Source organism: Cottoperca gobio, chromosome 6 (assembly GCF_900634415.1).
Source record: "Cottoperca gobio chromosome 6, fCotGob3.1, whole genome shotgun sequence".
Lineage (NCBI taxonomy): Eukaryota > Metazoa > Chordata > Actinopteri > Perciformes > Bovichtidae > Cottoperca > Cottoperca gobio.
In genome coordinates this window covers 23,163,439-23,182,798 of record NC_041360.1, presented here as the reverse complement: position 1 = coordinate 23,182,798, position 19,360 = coordinate 23,163,439, and the positions used below count along the sequence as shown (strand labels likewise).

The following is a 19,360-nucleotide window of genomic DNA, read 5'->3' as shown; positions in this document are numbered from 1 at the left end:
TCTTCAATGGGGTGGCTGGGGAGGATGTAGACGTTAAAGTCTCTATCTTCATGGATGGCCGACAACTGGATGATGTCACACACTTTAGTGTCTGAAGGTAGAGAAGGAATGGATTAACGGAGGATACGAGAAAAAGAAAATATAAATAGATGTAGGTTACAATATTCAAAATAATCAAACCGGTGTCAGCAAACTGCTCAATGTTCCACTAACGAAGGAATCACACCCTTCATATACATATAGACTACAATATTACCAAATGTGTCAAAACCACAGACTCAGGAACTTCTCTTTGAAGGCTCAACAATATCCGTTCTCTCAGATTCTGGTTTCAGCCACATCGAAGCTTCAAAGGTTTAAGATTATAAGAGGAAGGGTCATTTTGACAGACGTACAACAACCAGGGCTGCAACTAATGCAACCAATCTGCATGTTGCAACTTGTGTCTGTCATGTAGCAGAGATGAGCACAGGAGGAGCAGGTTTGAGGTTTGGCTCAGACTCTTATCTGTAATTTTTCATTTCTCAAGACAGTGACAGATGCATCGGTTTAAAAGTCAATTTAAGGTGTCATCTACACAATGAATGTAGAACATAATAATAGATACAAATACAGGTGAGTTACTGCCACGTCATGTCAAAACCGAAAGACAATTAACTCTGCTTTCATTTAAGTGGAACAAAAACTCTGTGTATCTTTTTCTTCTTCTAATGCAGTGGTTCTTTTTTGGGCCAGGGTCTCCCCTGAATTCTAATGTTGATTATTATTCTTTGTATTTATAATTTATATTACATATTGATTATATTAATTTAGTATTTCAATTCTTATAATATTTTTCTTATTATTAGGCTGCTATATTATGTTATTATAAAAATCTCAAATTCTATAATAGATTGAAGTTACATAATAACCTTCAATTGCCCTGATACATGGTACGCATCCACATTTCTCTTTGTTACACTCGCCATGCTGCGTTCGCTGATGTCAATGACCGTCTCGTTTAATATTGACAGACAGATAAGACAATAGTTCTTTAGTAGCTCCGTCCCCTGATGATTTTAAATCTAGACTAGACAAACACTGGAGGGACTATCTCTACAACTACTAGCGTACACCCAAAAATCTATGTTAAGATCAGTAGTATACATTCGGCATATTGCCTTCACACTACTGTAACCATGATGATGATTGAAGTTTCTGACATGACGTGACCACGTGATGACACGTTCCGCTCGTGTTGTGTTCAAGGACCCTGACCATGGCCAGTCGCCGGTTATATTCTATATCTGACTAGATTTGGATTCATTTTTTGGAGTAGATTTTTTGCGTGTGTTTATAAATTACCTCATGGGCCGTACACATAAACGCCCCCCAAAGACACGTGAACGCCCCCCTTTTTAAAATATTGCTTTGAGGTTAATCCCCAAATGTGTTTATTTTACTAAATCTTGTGTATTTGCGTGTTTATATTTATACACATAAACGCCCCCCAAAGACACGTGAACGCCCCCCTTTTTAAAATATTGCTTTGAGGTTAATCCCCAAATGTGTTTATTTTACTAAATCTTGTGTATTTGCGTGTTTATATTTATTTATACACATAAACGCCCCCTAAAGACACGTGAACGCCCCCCTTTTTAAAATATTGCTTTGAGGTTAATCCCCAAATGTGTTTATTTTACTAAATCTTGTGTATTTGCGTGTTTATATTTCACTAAAAGTTAGCATGAGATAATGCCATAATAACAAGTATCTTAATATAAGTACAGATTCATGGTGATATCTATTAGTTTTTAATTAAAATATATATTTTAATTGTCTTGCATGCAAACATAACATGGCACCTTTAAGTTGTACTGTACATATATACTGGAAAGATACAATAATGTGTTGGAAATGACCTCCTTTCAAGTAAAACACACATTTATCTCCAGACAAAACATTACTCAACTCATTTGTGTTTGGCTGCAGTTTTGCTTTTTTTTAATAAGCAGATGAATTTCCCCCATAAAGTTTTTTTTTTCTTACAACCATAAACATGTTTGTATCATTAAAAAAAGAAATATAACACAAATTGCACCTTATACATAACCGTGTCCAGAGTGGCGCAGACAGAGAGACACAGCGATTTTCCTTTTTCTTTTTTTTTTCTCGATTCGTCGCACAAACATGACAGACCTAGTGCGGCCCGGTAAAATGTTGCCATGATTAATAGTAGATAATGAACCGTACACAGGATAATATATCCTTTTATAACACTTTTTATAACAGATTCTTTTAAACCAATGTACACCCCAAAAGCATGATCATAAATAGTACATACACTGTGTATAAAAGAGGAACAAAAACAACGAGAGAAAGCAGAGCATGCCTTCCAGTGACAGGTACATTCACTTTTTTTTTTATTCCTTTTGTTTTTTTTGTTTTTTGCCATATTGACAGCCAGGACATGTATCCTATCCCATTAAACATCATCTTAAAGATATTTGACCTGGAATCCATCTGGTCCTTTCAGCTCACCTCTGAAACTGTTTGTTTTCTTTCTAAGCAGGTCTTCAGTGTGTGTTGTGAAAAGACAACACGCTGCAAGTCTCCACAGCTACGTCAGCACGGTCTTCAGTGAGACTTCCAGCTTCAGGGACGAGTCGAGAAACTCTGATTGTGTCGATGAGATCGAAGCAAAGGTTGCTCCGAAGCATCGGATCACAGACGCAGCAAGCAAGGAGAGATATTGCAGCTAAAGTACGGAGACATCATTGCTGTTAAGCTACCGAGTTTGCCCAACAAACTAAATATTACACTGTATGGACAGAGACAGACAGAGAGTAAGAATATGCAGAAGCACGTGGACGGTCTGAGTTAGTTGCTACTTGTTTTCGTCTGGTTAACAGGCAGGTTATATGCTACTTTTCACAGCCAGAGCGGCGAGAGAAGAGAATGGAAGAGCTACTGTTATGGTAAGAAGAAGAAGAAGAAAGAAGAAGAAGGAAGAAGAAGAAGAAGAAGAAGGAAGAAGGAAGAAGGAAGAAGAAGAAGAAGAAGAAGAAGAAGAAGAAGAAGAAGAAGAAGAAGAAGAAGAAGAAGAAGAAGAAGAAGAAGAAGAAGAAGAAGAAGAAGAAGAAGAAGAAGCGAGTGTTCTGGTTGGCTCAGAGGACATCATGGACGGTTTGAGAGCGAAGGTGAGTTTCCCCACAGGTGCAATGAAACTCTTATTAAACATTTCACAAGTCTGAGTTAGTTTTAGTGTCACACGATGTCATTTTCACCTTTATAAGAAGATAAACACAGTATGTGTGTGTAGAGAAGACTACACATGTGTGGGAGCTGATACAGTGGCAGGAAGTATTCATTCATTCATTCCAACACACACACACACACACACACACACACACACACGAACAAATGGCTTTCATCTGAACAAAAATAAACCATGAAACAATATTGACAACAAAAACATGAAATCTTTGATATCAATAACAACACCTATAATACAGCAATAATATATATATATACGTATACATATATATATGTATACATATATGTATACATGTGTGTATATATATATATATATATATATATATATATATATATATATATATATATATATATATATATATGTATACATGTGTGTATATACATGTGTGTATATATATATATATATATATATACATGTATATATATATATATATATATATATATATATACATATATACACACATATATATATATATTCAAGTCCTGACGTAGTAACACTGATGTTTGTGAATAAAACAGAAGGGAAACAAAAGGCTCGCAGGAGACGACAGACACAACACACTTATGGCTGATTGACATGTGACACCTCCGGTAAAGTAAACAGTGTGAGCGTAACATCCACAGCTTTTCCTTCTGTTATTATTTCTCACGAGTATAAACCCGAGGACACCCACAGCTGGCTCTGTTCTGTGTGAAATAGGAAAAGAGGGAAACCGAGCAAAAACCAGCACAGAAACAAAAGTGGAACCCGAGTTCCAGACACTTCACGTTGCAAAACACAGAACAGGAAACAGAGATTAATCAACGCTGAACGACCAGGAGCAGCACTGGAGTTTCTTTCTTTCTATGTACATTTGTTTCCTCTGTAACATAATAATAATAATAATAATAATAATAATAATAATAATAATAATAATAATAATGTAACATATTTCTCTACAGTTTATTCAAACTGACGTAGGAACAAGTGTGATGGAGAAGCATGCAGCCTCTTGGCTGGTGTGTCCTGTGTAAACGTGAAAAGCAGACTTCGCTTGGCGCTGGTTACAGACAAAATGTCCGCCAGTTTAGTCAGAATGGCTACATTTCTTCTGGGTGGCTTTGTCCACCGGCCCACATGCTAAGAAATAAAGATGGGGCACTATAAGATTTGGCTTTGCAGGTGTGGGGTTCTCCTTCTTCTCTCTGTCACTGAGGTCAGAGGGTCGACAAACATGACCATGTCTTTGCACTTTACTTCACTTTCATCAGACTTCTTTCGTTGACCTTTCGTTTTGTCCCCGTGTGTCATGTCGTCTTTTATTCCCACAGCTTTCTGCTGGGACTCTGGGGAAGGAGGGGGTGGGCACCGAGGAGGGGCAGCAGGCGACACTGGACACGAACCTCGCCCCCTGACCAGCCTCGTTCAACCCCGGACTCTCCCTCTCCCTCGTCCTCCTCTTCTCGTGCACCGCCCTGCTCCCCCGCAGGCGGCGGCGGCTGCTGTTCCTTCCCTCCTCGGCTTCACACCATGAACTCGTTGCTGCCGTACAGAACCAGCTGCTGTGGCCCCGAGCCGAAGTCCGAATCCCTGCGGTGGCTTCCCGAGGGCTCGCGCGGTGAGCTGCGGCTGAGCCTGAGCCTGTGGCGGCTCTTACCGGCGCCGTGGCTCCCCTCCGCTTCTGCCAACGGGGCCCCCAAACCGCAGGAGGAAAGCAGCGGCCCGGAGGAGGAGGAGCGGAACCGGTAGTGAGGGGAGGGAGAGCCGGAGGCGTTGGAGGAGAGAGAGGAGGAGGGGAAGCAGGAGGAAATGGTAGAGATGGAGTCGGCAGAGTCCTGGGAGTCGGGCTGACGGCGTAAAACTCGCCTGCCCTTTGACTCAGACTTCCTGGAGTGATAAGTGCCACGCTCTGCGGAGAGAGAGACGGGTAAGGGTGTTAGAAGCATATTATAAAACCTTTAATCCTACCCAAGCAATGTTATTGATTAAAGAAACATTCTACCCATGTCGACACATTTAGCCCGTTGAAAAGTGCAAATGTTACCAACAAGAGTTTAAGACTAAAAACTCAACAATCCTCAAACCTTTCCCGTAAATAGCAGCGGCTACATTTATTCAACATTTTCTGGTACAGGATATAAATCATTCACACCACCAACAACCACACAACACAACAATATACCTAAAGGACTTTGAGCTCACGACATGTGAGATGACTGAATGGATCTATTGTAATGTAAAATGCAAAACTTCTCCATCTCTCCATCTCTCTCTTCATTTCCTGTTGTCTTCCTCCTGCCAGTTCTGGAACATCGGTGATGAACAGTTAGTTAAACTGTCATTGTTGTAATTAAACTATTAAACCGAACAAATTGTTCTTCTTCTGGGTTTTTTTGGTATTTACCAGCTTCAGATGCGTTACCACCAGACCACACACACACACACACACACACACACACACACACACACACACACACACACACACACACACACACACACCAGAGGGGTCTGATGTGGCTCCCTCCGTCTCCATGGTGATGTTCTCGGAGCTGTCCGCTGTGCCGATGGAGGCTTCAGATTCAGGAGTCTCATCGTCGGACGTCCGCGGCTCCAAGATCAACATCTCATACGTCAACTCCTCCCTGTCGACACACACACACAGCCACACACACTTTAGACTCACCTTAAGTTCCTATTTGGCCCACGAGCAATCCCCACTAAAGATATGCAAAGGCCAAAGTTGTCCTGACAGCAGATGTAATACAGTATGTTTGTGTCCCTGAAGGATCAATGGAACAGATAAGTAATGACGTACAACAAATAAATAAATAGATGCTCATTCCTACACAGCTTCTCTGAGAAGGTTGTCTTTTATGTGCGGCCATTACTGAGTGATGCATCTGCTAAAATTATCAAAACGTTTTTTGCAAGTGATGATGGTTATTTTTCTGTGGGTAGAGATACGATTACAGCAACAGTGGAGATATACAGTATACGTTCCCTGTGCTTTGTTAGCTTGTGTACAAACATTACGCGACACATTAAAGAAACACTTCATCTGACAGGCTCTGAAGAGAGAGAGAGAGAGAGAGGCGTCGTACTTCTCTTTCTGCAGACTTTCGATCTGCTCTGTGAGGATTCGCTCTTCCTGCTGCATCGCCAGATGCTGCTGATCATTCAGCCTGACCTCTGCTGCATCCTCTCCTCCTCCTCCTTCACCTGCACCTCCTTCTCCTTCACCTCCTCCACCTTCACCTCCACCTCCTTCACTCTCTCCATCCACCACCACTGTGGGCACTTTAGGGCTGAGAGGAGGCGAGGGCGTGTGGATGCTGCTTGGCCGAACACGACCTTTGCACTGCAAGTTCACACACAAATCACAGAGCAAGAGAGTGTTAGCAAAGGCTGACGAATAAACGGGTTAGGGAGCGCTGAAGGTACGAAAGTAAAGTGTGGATCTACTTCTTTTAGTACATCATGTTGATAATACCTTTTGTACTTTCTATAGTGTGATGTCACTACTTCCACTTAAGCAAATGTCTTGAATACTTCTTCCATTGTTTGCTTCTGACACAATAAAATGTGACCAAGATGTAAAAACATTACTTTTTCCATTTTCGTAATTAGTTCCTTGTTAAAATGCAGTAATAGGAAATGACATAACGTGTCAGTCACTGCTTCTGTTATTTTGCATGACAGCTGATATGGTTGTTTTTTCCATTTGAATACTTTTATAGTTCAGATTCATATTCAATTTCTCCAATTCTTTATATAAGTCAGCTGTTACCTGCAAAGTTCTTTCAATGCTTATTTTTCTTTCTCACTTATAGTTTAACATTTATTTGTTTAAATGTCCAATCTGAGCAACATAACCAGCCTCTTTCAGGCATCTGCTGTGACTGAGAAGTAAATTACAAGATAAGTGTAAGAACGTGCATAAATAATAGAAGCTATTAGTTAGAAATGTTCCTGTTAAAGGAAGCTTGTTGCACATGTGGAACCCTTAATGAGAATACTTTAAAACCTGTCCATGCAAAGTGTCCCATTGTGTATATGTTTTGAGCTACATCCCCTTGAGTGTGTTTTCTTCGTCAGCTTTTTGCTTGTGTAGCAAAAACACAGCAAAAATGTGTTGATGGAAGATGTATGAATGAACTGTCATGGCCGTGTGAACACCGTGAAGCTGAAAACAAGTTGTGTCACCATTTAAATGACGAGTGCGAGGAACACGTAGGAAAATGAGGATTATTCACACAGACATCTTTTGCATAGTGAGTTTGTAACTTGGTGTCGAAGGCTGCAGGGCTGCTCACAGTCTTACCATGGACTTCCTGATGTGGGTCAGTCTGCTCTTGGCTTTGCTTTCTGCAAACTCCAGACTGCTGATGTCCTTCAGACGAGCTTTGTACTTGCTCATCTGCTCGTTGATGATCAGCTCCACACACCTGCAGGGGAAGAGATTAGATTATAGAATAGAACAGAAGAACATACAAGTAGAAAAGAGGATTTGGTTGCACCAGATATTCGTAAAATACTAAATTTGTGCGTAAAGTCCTTTCTAAATTCTTAGGACTAGCTAGTTTCAAACATTTCTAAATGGGGTTGCACTATTAATACTTTCTTAGCTAGTTTAATTTGGTACTTTCAGTATGATTTCCTGCTAATATGTTTGTACTTTTACTTAACTGTGGTATTGCTACAAGTTACCAAAGTTATTACACAAACTTATCCAATGCTATTTGATCATTTAGTCGGTTAACATCATAATGTTTTGTAATTTGAGGTGAGTTGCGTTATTTTATGTGAAATGTAACTTAAAATCTTCTAAGTTCATGTCATTATTAAACAGCATGTGTCAAACATATTACCTTTTTTACTCTTCACTCTAAACAAGTCATATCAGCAAGCTAACGTTAGCTTTGTCTGCTCTAAACAAGTCATATCAGCAAGCTAACGTTAGCTTCGTCTGTTCAAAACAAGTCATATCAGCAAGCTAACGTTAGCTTTGTCTGCTCTAAACAAGTCATATCAGCAAGCTAACGTTAGCTTCGTCAGCTAATGGATGTCAATATTTACAACTAATCTTTACAGAAGAACTAGTTTGTGTTGCGCAATCAGTTTTAATTTTGTGATAATTAAATGTGACACTTATTTAAAAAATAAATTGATAAGATTTTTCTTTTAAAGCCACAGTTATAAGGAGACTTCGGTCTCTGCCTGTTCTCAAACTTTGTCCGTACAGGCTTCCATACATAAACCTCATTCTGATGCTGATTCGCTGAGCCAAAGAGTTAATTTGGGAAACTACAGAGTGGACGTACGCGGTGGTCTTGCTGATGTCCTGGACGCTCTGCAGCGGGTCGATGGTGTCGGGGCAGCGAAGGATGCAGGGAGCGAACACGATGGCGAGGGCGTTGGCTGACATCCTGTTAGTCTCCTCCTGCAGAGCGATCCTTAAACACACCACAGTGTAATCCTGTTAATCCTGATGTGGATCTTTACAGAGTACGGCTCACCAAACATAACAGGCAGGACGACATGTGACCGAGACAGCGTGTTTGGCAATAAGAGAATCTGTAAACCACAGCTCAGACACTTTGCTCACGGGCTTCAACATGTTGATTCTTATCTCGTCTCTCACCTGACCAGGTGGAAGATGAGGCGCTCCAGAGTACTGAGGTGTGTCCTGCTGAGCTGGTCGATCACTGAATACACCCCTCGGATCACCTCCCGCTTGTCTGACTGACCTGGAAAGAAAACAAACACACACCCTCAGACAAATTAACATTTCACCTTCTGAAACGACAAAAATTGACACTGAAGGTCACCAAAGGGCCTGATTACGAGCTTACCCATGGCCCTGAGGAACTCCTCGTACAGTTCAAAGGTCATGAGAGGGCTGGGCAGGTCACGGAGCCACTGTTTGAGAACGCTGGCGATGACGTGGATGTTGTAGTCATCCAGGTTCACAGCGTTCACATCTGGAACAGACAGATAGGTTCAGGCAAATTAACTTCTCTTTTTGTGACTGTTTACACAGAACAGCATATTTAGAAGTAGTAGAAGAAGAACTAGTAGTAGTAGTTAAAGAAACAATTGAAGAAGTAGTCTTTAGAGAAGAGGAGTCTTTGTAGTAGTCATTGTCGTAGTCATAGTATGGAAGTAGTAGGAGAAGAGGAGAACAAGAACAAAAAGTAGAAATAGTTTATTTATAGTATGCAATGACTTTCATTTCAAAATCAGCTGTCACTGTAAACTGTGAACAATCCTAAATTAGCTAAAAACTGAAGCACAAAAGAAAAAGAGTAAGAAGAAGAAGGAGAAGAAGAAGGAGAAGAAGAAGAAGTAGAAGAAGAAGAAAGAAGTAGAAGAAGAAGAGCAAGAAGAAGAAGAAGAAGAGTAGAAGAAGAAGGAGAAGAGTAAGAAGAAGACGATAGACAGCGAAGAAGTGTAGACGAGACAAGACGCATAGAAGGCAGAGAAGAACAGAGCAGAGTATCGAGCAGAGCAGTCAGCCGATAAACATACTCGACTAAGCGCAAGAGTTGCGCGCCGAGCTCACTCCGCTCCCAGCTACCCGCAGACGACAATAGACCGACGTACCGCTCATCCGTACGCCGGCAAGACAGCCTCCGCCGCCAATCCCCGGAGCAGCCGCGCCGCCGCCGTCCTAGCCGAAGGCGCAGAAGCCGAAGCCGCCGATTCTGCGAAGCCCGCTCCGCCCGCGTTCTCTCCGCCTTCGCCTCCTCCGCCTCTCTCTCGCCTCCGCCATTCCCTCCTCTCCCGCCTCCTCTTCCTCCTCCTCCGTATCCCCCCCCCTCGCCCCCCCGCGTCCGCCCGCGCCTCCTCCGCTTCCGCCTCCGCCCCCCTCCTCCGCCCGCCCCCGCTCCGTCGCCGCTCCACTCCTCCGGATCCGCGGCCCCCGCCCCGCCTCCTCCGCTCCCGCCTCCCTCCGCCTCCCCGCCTCCGCCGCCCCGCCGCCTCCTCCGCCGCCGGCTCCTCCGCCTCCTCCTCCGTCGCCGCCTCCTGTCTCCTCCGGCTCCGCCGCCGCGCCTCCGGTCTCCATCCGCCTCCGCCGCCGCCTCCCGTGCGCCCGCTCGCCGCCTCCGCCCCCTCGCCCTCGCCCGCGCCTCCGCCGGCGCCGCCTCCTCGTCCTCCGGCGCCTCCGCCGCCGCCTCCTCACCGCGTCCGCCGCCCCTGCGCCGCCGGCGCCTCCGCCTGCGCTCCTCCGCCGCCTGCCCCGTCGCCGCCGCCCCCGCGTCATCCTCCGCCGCCTTCGCCTCCGCTCCGGCTCCGCCGCCGGCGCCGCCCGCCGCCTCCGTCCTGCCGCCCACGCCCCCGCTCCGCCGCCCGCCCCGGCGCCGCCGCCGCCGCCCCGCGTCCGCCTCCGCCGCCGGCGGCCCCGGCGCCTCCTCCTCCGCCGGCGCCTCCGCCGCGCAGCCGCCGCCGCCGCCCCCGCGTCAGCCGCCGCCGCCCGCCGCCGCGGCCGCCCGCCGCCGGCGCCCGCCGGCGACGCCGCCCGCGCCGCCGGCTCCCCGCAGCGTCCCCGCCGCCGGCGCCTCCTCCGCGGCGTCGCCGCCCCTTCGCCGGCGCCGCCGCCTCGTCCGCCGCCGCGGCTGCCGTCTCCGCCGGCGCCGCCGCCGGCGCCGCCCCGGCCCGCCGCCGCGCGCCTCCGCCGCCGCCGCCTCCGCCGCCCGCGTCCGCCGCCGGCGGCGCCGGCGCCGCGGGCGCCGCCGCCGCCGGCTCCCGCCTCCGGCGCCGCCGTCGGCGCCTCCGTACGCCGCCGCCGGCGGCTCCGCCGCCGGCGCCGCCTGCGCCGCCGGCCCGCCGCCGGCGCGCCGCCGCCGCCTAGCGCCGCCGCCGGCCTCCGACTCCGCCGCCGCCGCCGCCGCGCCGCCGCCGCCTCCGTCCCGCCGCCGGGCGTCCGCCGCCGGCGGCGCCCCTGGCGGCGCCGCCGCCGGCGCCGCCGTCGCCGCCGCCTGCTCGTCCGCCGGCGCCGCCGCCGGCGGCGCCGACGCAACGCGACTCCCAGGCGCCGCAGTCGCCGCCGCCGGCGCCGCCGCCGGCCGGCCCTCAGCCGGCGAAGAAGGACAGACTGCGACGCTCCGCCGGCTGCGACGCCGACTGCCGCCCTGTATCAGCCTCTCTTCCGCCTACTTAGCCCACGCTCCTCAGCGACAGAAGACGCCAGTCGCAGCGCCGCCGCCGCCGCAGGCTCCCGCCGCCGGCGAAGCCGCCGAGTAGAAGCCGGCGCCTGCGCCGCAGCCGGCTCTCCTTCGCCTCCGCCCTCCGGCTCCTCCCCTCACCGCCTCCGCCGCCTCCCTTCCTCCTCCTCCTTGGCGTCGCCTCCGCCGCCTCCCCTCCTCCCCGCCTCCGTCGCCCGCCGCCTCCGCCGGCCCTCCGTCCCGCCTCCCCCCGCCGCCTCCTCCTCCCTTCTCCTCCGCCGCCCCCTCCTCCTCCCTCCGTCCGCCCCCGCCGCCTCCCCCTTCTCGCCCCCTCCTCCTCTCCTTCTCCTCCTCCTCCCGTCCGCCTCCGTCTCCCTCCTCCTCCCGCCGTCCCGCCTCCCCCTCCTCCGCCTCCGCCGCTCCCCCCGCGCCCGCACTCCTCCTCGACTCTCCTCCCCCCCTCCTCCTCTCGTCATAGGATTGGCGTCATAGTACTAGTCATAGACTCTCCTACTACTAGTAGAGTCATAGTAGGTAGCATCGTAGTAATAGTAGAAGAAGAAGAGGATAAAGCAGAGTAGTGCTAGTGTAATGTATATCACAGTATACAGAATATTTACAGTGTGTGATGACTTCCATTTCAGCTTTGACTTTAAACTTTCAATCATTACGTGAGCTGACATTGTTTACACAATAGAAGCACACAGTTAATGAATGAAGTACGAACATTAGAAAACACAGATATCACACATGGACCTGTCAGTCCCACCTGTGTCCAGCCCCAGGCGGAGCTCTTTGATCTTATTGGTGGAGCCCGACTTCCTGTAGATCCCCTCCGTGTAGAGGCCGTGCATCTCGATGTAGTTGATGAGTTTCTCCACCAGGTGGGGCACGGTTCGCTCCTCGCTGGTCAGACGGGACAACTCCACGCCATACTGCCGCGACGACAGCTCCGGATCGTACTAGCAGACACAAACACAGGAACACAATGTTAGAGTTCGCCTTACTGTGTGTAACTTTGAGACTGCTTAAGATATGCTAACACTAACGTAAGCCTGGAGCGGCAACAACTCTGAGTGTGTTGAATTGAGCAAATGTTTTATTGCTATGAATTCTACTTTATTTTAATAAGAAGACGTTTTATTTCTTCTTTCAAAAAGGCAGAGTTTGTAACTGCTTAGAGCAGGGGTCGGGAACCTATGGCTCGCGAGCCATATATGGCTCTTTCGATGACGCGATATGGCTCGCAGACAATTTAGAGCTGACATTTTTTAACATGATTAACAAGTAATAAATAATTATACTGTGTAATTTTAAAGTAAAACATTTAGCAGCGGATTTGTTTTTAGTTCTCCCCTCTCCTTTCCTCCGCTCTGTCTCAGACTGCACAGCGCACACACTTACACACGTGAGTTGTGTGTGTGTGTGTGTGTATAGGTGTGTGTATAGGTGTGTGTGTATAGGTGTGTGTGTATAGGTGTGTGTGTATAGGTGTGTGTGTATAGGTGTGTGTGTATAGGTGTGTGTGTATAGGTGTGTGTAGGTGTGTGTGTATAGGTGTGTGTGTATAGGTGTGTGTGGGTGTAGGGGTGTAGGGGTGTAGGGGGCGGAGCCCCGCCCGTCACGAAACCGAGCAGAGGAGAAACTGCGCAAAGCAAGCAGTAGACCGGGGGTCAAACTCATTCACAGAGGGCCAACATTAAAAACTGGGACTACGTCGAGGGCCAAACACGGTCCACATTTACTGAACAGGATAAACATAAAGTGCAAAAAGATATGGAACATATTTAAGTCAACTGCAGACGGATTGCTGAGCAGTTCAGTTTTCATTTCTGAGCTGCAAAGTCGGCAAAGTCTCTCAGTGCATCAGCAGAATGCTGTCGGGAACACAGCGGTGGAGATGTTTGTCAGTGTTTGGAAACACGTAGTGACCAAAGTTTCCTTCTGCATCAGTCTCCCACAGGCAGCTCGGCATCACACATGTCCGTGATCACACGGCCCTGAAGCTGCAGGTTTAACAGTGAGATGCTTCGTTATGTCGAACTAACAGTCCAGCTCACATCGTCCCAGAGATCTGTGCTGTGTTTCCCTTTGCTTTCCAAAAACTTTCATTTCATTACACATTTAGATTCTTCCTCAAATGTCTTTTCCCCGTGGTTGTGCCATGCATTGATTTAATTACCAAAACTGGCGGGCCAGTTATAATAGACATATGATATTTTCTCGCTGGTCGGATATAATTGCGTTGAGTTTGACGCCCGTGCAGTAAACACTGAAACCGTGCACATGAATGAGATAAATAACGTAAGCGTTTAGTTTATTTAATAAAAGAGCACCTGTTCAATGAAACACTGATACCTCTATTAGTACTCGGAGACGTGTTATATTAAAAAATGCACACGTAAAGTTGCATTCAAATTTATATGGCTCTCAAGGAAATACATAAAAAAATATTTGGCTTTTATGGCTCTCCCAGCCAAAAAGGTTCCCGACCCCTGGCTTAGAGGAACTGTAACCTACGAATGCCTTCACCTAGAAGAAGATCTAAAGAGGGGATATCAAAGAAACAAACCTTCGTATAAAACATCCTCCTCCTACCTTTTTACTGCACTTGGTGGTCATCTTGGAGCAGCACTTCCTGTGGCAGGCGTAGCGACACACTGCAGACAACAGATCAACACAATGAGACTTTTACAACCTCCGCACAACTGCAACAACAGCTCAGTGAGTCACGACCTCGGAGACTGAAGGAGGCGAACGTCCAGAGTTCACATGTGATGTCTGCTGCTCACTGGAAGTGCAGCTTGAGACAGTAACTAGATAGATGATGGATTTATATGAGCTTTAATCGAATCTTTCGGACACTTAGGGAGGCAGGGCAAGTGTTGTGTGTGTGTGTGTGTGTGTGTGTGTGTGTGTGTGTGTGTGTGTGTTGTAAAAAAGTAAGAGGGAGTGTAATGTTCTGTGTAGGTGGAAATACAAACTACACACATGGGCATGAGTGCCTGTGGCTAAGTGAGTTAGGAGAACATTAGGAACTGCTGGTGTGTGTGTGTGTGTGTGTGTGTGTGTGTGTGTGTGTGTGTGTGTGTGTGTGTGTGTGTGTCTGTGTGTGTGTGTGTGTGTGTGTGTGTGTGTGTGTGTGTGTGTGTGTGTGTGTGTGTGTGTGTGTGTGTGTGTGTGTGATATTGGTCAGACTTGCAGATATTTACAGCCGGCTTTTATGGTGAATACAAAGATGCAAAATAAAAGGCAAATAATTGTGGTATGTAAAGTTCTTGCTGTCTACCGAGGAGGAAGGGAATGTTTTATCTTTCATTTGGTCTTTTCAGGTTCGTTTCTGCTGTATTGTATTGTATTGTATTGTATTGTATTGTATTGAATGTATGTGTCCTCTGTGAAAGATGCTCTCTAACTACAGATGAAGCGTTACACGCGGTACAGGGTATTCTAAGTGGAATAGAAACCCACGTGGCACAGATACAGACAATTGTGTCCTTTCTAGAGCAGCTCTGGTAACACAAGTACCGTGATTACTACCGTAAACTGCCTTCTTGTGTCCCGTTTCTAAACGATTGTCATTAATAATGAAGAATAATGTCGAGCTGCAATATTGACAGTTAACCCTCAGCATTCGGTTTTTCTCCCTGAACTCTTAGCGTCACAGAATTAGAGAGAAGTATATATTTTCTGCAATTGATCCTTACACAGCGCTGTGAAAACATCCATCCATCCATGTGTGTGTGTGTGTGTGTGTGTGTGTGTGTGTGTGTGTGTGTGTGTGTGTGTGTGTGTTCCTCACGTTTGCAGACGCAGGCTCGGTCCATCATCCAGATGAGGGAGGAGCAGTACTCGCAGTAGGTGGGGATGCTGTACTGTGTGGACTTGAAGATGTGTCCGTTGTGTTCTTCCACCTGAGAGTTCAGCGGAGACACCAGTCAGCTCGGCTCAACTATTGATCTTATATCAAACACTTTGTTTCATAATGGCATTAAATGTGCAACTCACGATGTCCGTTTCCTTCTTCCTCGACTTCTTGCGTTCGCGTTTAGGAGCCTGGGAAGAGACACATGTGTTACTCATTGATTGTATTCATTGATATCTATGGAGATTTATTGTATTGCAAAGTGCACAAAGGAAGAACAGTATTTAACGCTCAAGTGGCAAGAAGTAAGAAGCTTTTTTGAAACTTTTGAGCTCATCAGTCTCATAAAAATAGATACGCAAATAGTTTTTCTGAACAATTAAGCTCAAAATTTAAATCTCGGGTCTCTCTTATGACATTTCTGCTCCGCAGAGGAACAATGGACCCGGCATCTCTTGGGGAAATGATCAGAGAGATTGTCGAGGAGGAAATCTCCTCCGCACTTAATATAATCTGGAGTTTATTGTGCAGTTACTGACACGTATTTCTGTTATTTCATCCTTACCCTGCCAATCGTTCCCTCCATCGGCTTGTACTCGGTCATGAACTCGTCCAGGAAGACCTTGAAGGTGTTGACCCACACCTTCACCGGCGATTCGCACCAGTCCCTCTGCTCCAGACGCATCGTCTTCTCCAGGATGTGCTCGAACAGGGCGTAGAGATCCTTGTAACGGATACTCTTCCCATCATCCATCTGGTGGTGTTGAGCAAAGGAGAGGAAATACTCAGAGTCATCGGTGCTCTTTGTGTTTCAAATGACTAATTATTCCAGGAAGCATTTACTACTCAGGGTTCTCCTATTATGCCAGAACGATAAGACAACCGCAGGAACGTATCTAGGAGTCAGTTTAGTTTCCGTCACTGTGACTTCCCCATCACAAACCTCCTGACGCAGCGCTGAACTGAGACCCTGCAGTGCCGAAAGCAGCGGAGAACAAACAAGAAGAAAAGAGCAGCGAGGACTCACAGCCAGGGCGGTGGAGTAGGAGTTGAAGATGTTGATCCTGAACTCCCTCAGCGCTTTCTTGAAGACGACGTCCACCATGGTGTCCTTCTTACCGTCTTCAGACTCCAGGTCGGCGATCTAGATGGGACAAATGATTTTCACGTTTACAGCGCGGCGCATGAAATGTAAATAAGTTTTAATTTAGTCTATCCCAACACAACAAGGGTGAAAGGGAGTGTTGTTTTCACAGTTCACAGCGTTAAGAAAATGACAAACACATAAGTGTCCTGGCAGGAACTTTGTCCCAGTTTATCTGGATCATCTGCAGTGTGTGTGTGTGTGTGTGTGTGTGTGTGTGTGTGTGTGTGTGTGTGTGTGTGTGTGTGTGTGTGTACAGGTTTGCCCTCTCACCTTCTTCATGAGGAAGTCGTTCATGGTGCGGTAGTCGTGCGCTGAGCTGAGGATGTGCAGCGCGTCGTTTTGCCACTGGCCGGGTTCCAGAGCGATGCTGCTGATCTTCACACTGCGACGCCTCCTCATCTTAGGAGACGGCTCCTTGTTCTCCTTGCTGTCCCTGACCCCCCGAGAGGGAGCGGCCTCCAAATCTGGACTGCGAGGAGGAGAAGAAGGGCCTTCTGGGAGGATGGAGATAAGGATGGAGAAGGAGGTGGAGGGAGAGAAGATTAGAATAATAACACTGATTAGATAATATTCGATAGAGTGCAGTGCTTCATGACCTCAGACTTCCTTGTGGAGGAGGGCAACCAAAACTAAAACACGTCTGCAGATGAATGTTTTTTACCGTGCGTCTCTCCCGCTTCACTCCTGCCGGCCTGCTGCTGCTCTCTCGACTGTTTTTTCTCGCTGTGCTTCGTCTTACTCCAGAATCTTATCCTTCCTTTCATCCTGCTAAATCACATCACACATTTCATTTCATTCATTTAAGAATATACAAACTAAATCGTATCGTATCAAGCGTATCATGTGCTCCAAGTTATGTAGCTGGCCTAAGTAATGCAAACTGTAAGTCACACTGCAGCTGTACAACAGTCAGTACAGTCTTTTAGAATTGTGCAACCAAAATAAGTAAGCAAATAGTTATTACTTTTAAATTATAAATATTTTAAATTATAAACATTTATAAATATTTTAAATAATAAAAAATGTAATAATATAATTTTAAAATAAATAATATAATTTAATATAATTTTAAAATAAATAATATAATTTAATATAATTTAAAAATAATTAATATAATTTAATATAATTTTAAAATAAATAATATAATTTAATATATTTTAAAATAAATAATATAATTTAATATAATTTTAAAATAATTAATATAATTTTAAAATAATTAATATCATTTAATATCATTTTAAAATAAATAATATCATTTAATATCATTTTAAAATAAAAATTTCCTCAGACAAACAGACACATTTTACCTCTTGAAATTGTAAAGAAAAAAATAAGTTTTTAATCTTCCATTAAAAAGATGCAAACCCATATTATTAGAGACTCTCTGGTGATCTTACCTTCCATCCTGACTGGAGGTCTTCCTGAGGACTTCCACCTTGCCCAGGTCTCCTGACGACATGGTCTTATGGATCTTCTTCTGGTCTTTGTGAGATGGCTGGAGCAGAGAACTGACAACCGGGTGAGTAAAAAATATATTAATATTTATTTCAATTGGCTGAGCAGGTTCTGAAAACATGTTTATGGTTTACAACTTGTGCAGGACGCTGCGGTGTTAGAGAGCGGCGCTCAGGTTCCTGTTGAACAGGTTGGTTCCTCTATGTTTGTGCCTTATAGACAGAAAGTATATGGAGTAATATATTTATATATAAGTATAGGATTCATCATTTAAAACCCCTGCAGTAAATGTTTCTTCTTCTGCTTCTAGTGAGACTAAATGTACAGATATAATAAGTCAGCACTATCCCAGAGAAAAGCGCTGATGTTGAGATGTGGAGAGAGAAACAGAAGTCATGCTCGTAAGATCCTGTTAGATAAAGAGCGTTGTTAGTGAGAAGTCTCTGCGCTCCAGGTTTGAACCACTCCAGCATGCAGGAGCAGCAGACGGCGTGCAGAGCGACACGAGGCGTGATGTTGTGTTTTTCGGGAGAGGCCGAAATATGAGTGAACAAGATCATTACTGTCAAAACATCCGTTTATTGTTAAAGAAGAAGCGACAGGGGTACCTTCATACAGTTTGAGTTTTAATGTTTCGTTTTTCCTTCAAGTCAACTGCAAACTAATAACTTTCAACGATGAATGTTCTGTATACCATCACTTTCCTTCACAACTAGTGCTGAAGCATTCAATTAATCATTTAGCTTAATTCTCCACAAAGCCTTGCTTCCTTTTTTAGTTTTATATCGTAGTCACTTCCACTTCCTATTTGCAACATGTGTGTACTGAAGGGGAAACATTAAACTCCAACACGTTGAAGCATCCCCTGATAAAGAGATGTGCTCCTGTGAGATGGAAAGGAGAGTGAAGCCTCGAGGTGACAGCGAACACGACGTGCAAAGCCATTCACCACAGACCGGCCACGGTGACGGTGTGTTGGAGCGGCGCGGAGAAACACCAGTCTGTGTGTTCAGACTGCAGCTCAGCAGCAACAGTCCCACAGTAGTGACCAGTACGACGGACAGGAGGGTTAGCAGTGTTAAAAGGCTCCTCCCCTCCCGGCTCCAGCGGAGAGGAAGGTGGAGGACGAGGGTGCATGAGTGGACAGGGAAACAGTGGATTGCTTGGAGGTCACGGGACCTCCGGAGATCCGGTGTTTTACCATCTCGCAGTCACTGTGACAGTCGGCCTCGGGGTGGGCGTGTGGGGGAGACAGGGAAGGGGGCAGCGTGTGGGTGTGGGCGGGGGTGTAGTATTCATCGTCGTCGTCCGACTGGGTCGCCCCCTCAGAGTTACAGCGGGTGAGGAAGTCGGAGCGCGTCCGGGACATTCGCGCTTTCTTTTTGGGGCCGGGGCGGCCCACCTGCTACCAGGCAACCACAGGAACATCAGGTCAGCTGCTAACACGTGTGTGTGTGAGTGTGTGTGTGTGTGTGTGTGTGTGTGTGTGTGTG

The 19,360-nt window shown here is 46.4% G+C and overlaps 2 protein-coding genes across 2 annotated transcripts in view; one reads left to right on the top strand and one right to left on the bottom strand.

The window, feature by feature from the left end:
- Positions 1-2,482: 2,482 nt before the first annotated feature.
- On the top strand, positions 2,483-4,691 carry LOC115009620 (glutamic acid-rich protein-like). The gene is made up of 2 exons (XM_029433752.1): positions 2,483-3,179; positions 4,567-4,691. The coding sequence occupies exons 1-2, from the start codon at positions 2,901-2,903 to the stop codon at positions 4,648-4,650; spliced, it is 363 nt and encodes a 120-aa protein (XP_029289612.1). The 5' UTR covers positions 2,483-2,900; the 3' UTR covers positions 4,651-4,691.
- A 37-nt stretch (positions 4,692-4,728) lies between these two features.
- LOC115009616 (unconventional myosin-IXa-like) overlaps positions 4,729-19,360 on the bottom strand; it is a 111,399-nt gene continuing 96,767 nt past the window's right edge. Inside the window, 17 exon segments of the mRNA XM_029433747.1 lie at positions 4,729-5,144; positions 5,735-5,877; positions 6,337-6,593; positions 7,557-7,680; positions 8,557-8,688; positions 8,877-8,982; positions 9,088-9,216; positions 12,170-12,362; positions 13,999-14,060; positions 15,203-15,314; positions 15,409-15,456; positions 15,831-16,019; positions 16,293-16,409; positions 16,683-16,906; positions 17,074-17,180; positions 17,810-17,907; positions 19,069-19,272. Of these exon segments, the coding sequence (XP_029289607.1) occupies positions 4,759-5,144; positions 5,735-5,877; positions 6,337-6,593; positions 7,557-7,680; positions 8,557-8,688; positions 8,877-8,982; positions 9,088-9,216; positions 12,170-12,362; positions 13,999-14,060; positions 15,203-15,314; positions 15,409-15,456; positions 15,831-16,019; positions 16,293-16,409; positions 16,683-16,906; positions 17,074-17,180; positions 17,810-17,907; positions 19,069-19,272 (2,631 nt within the window). The 3' untranslated portion in view covers positions 4,729-4,758.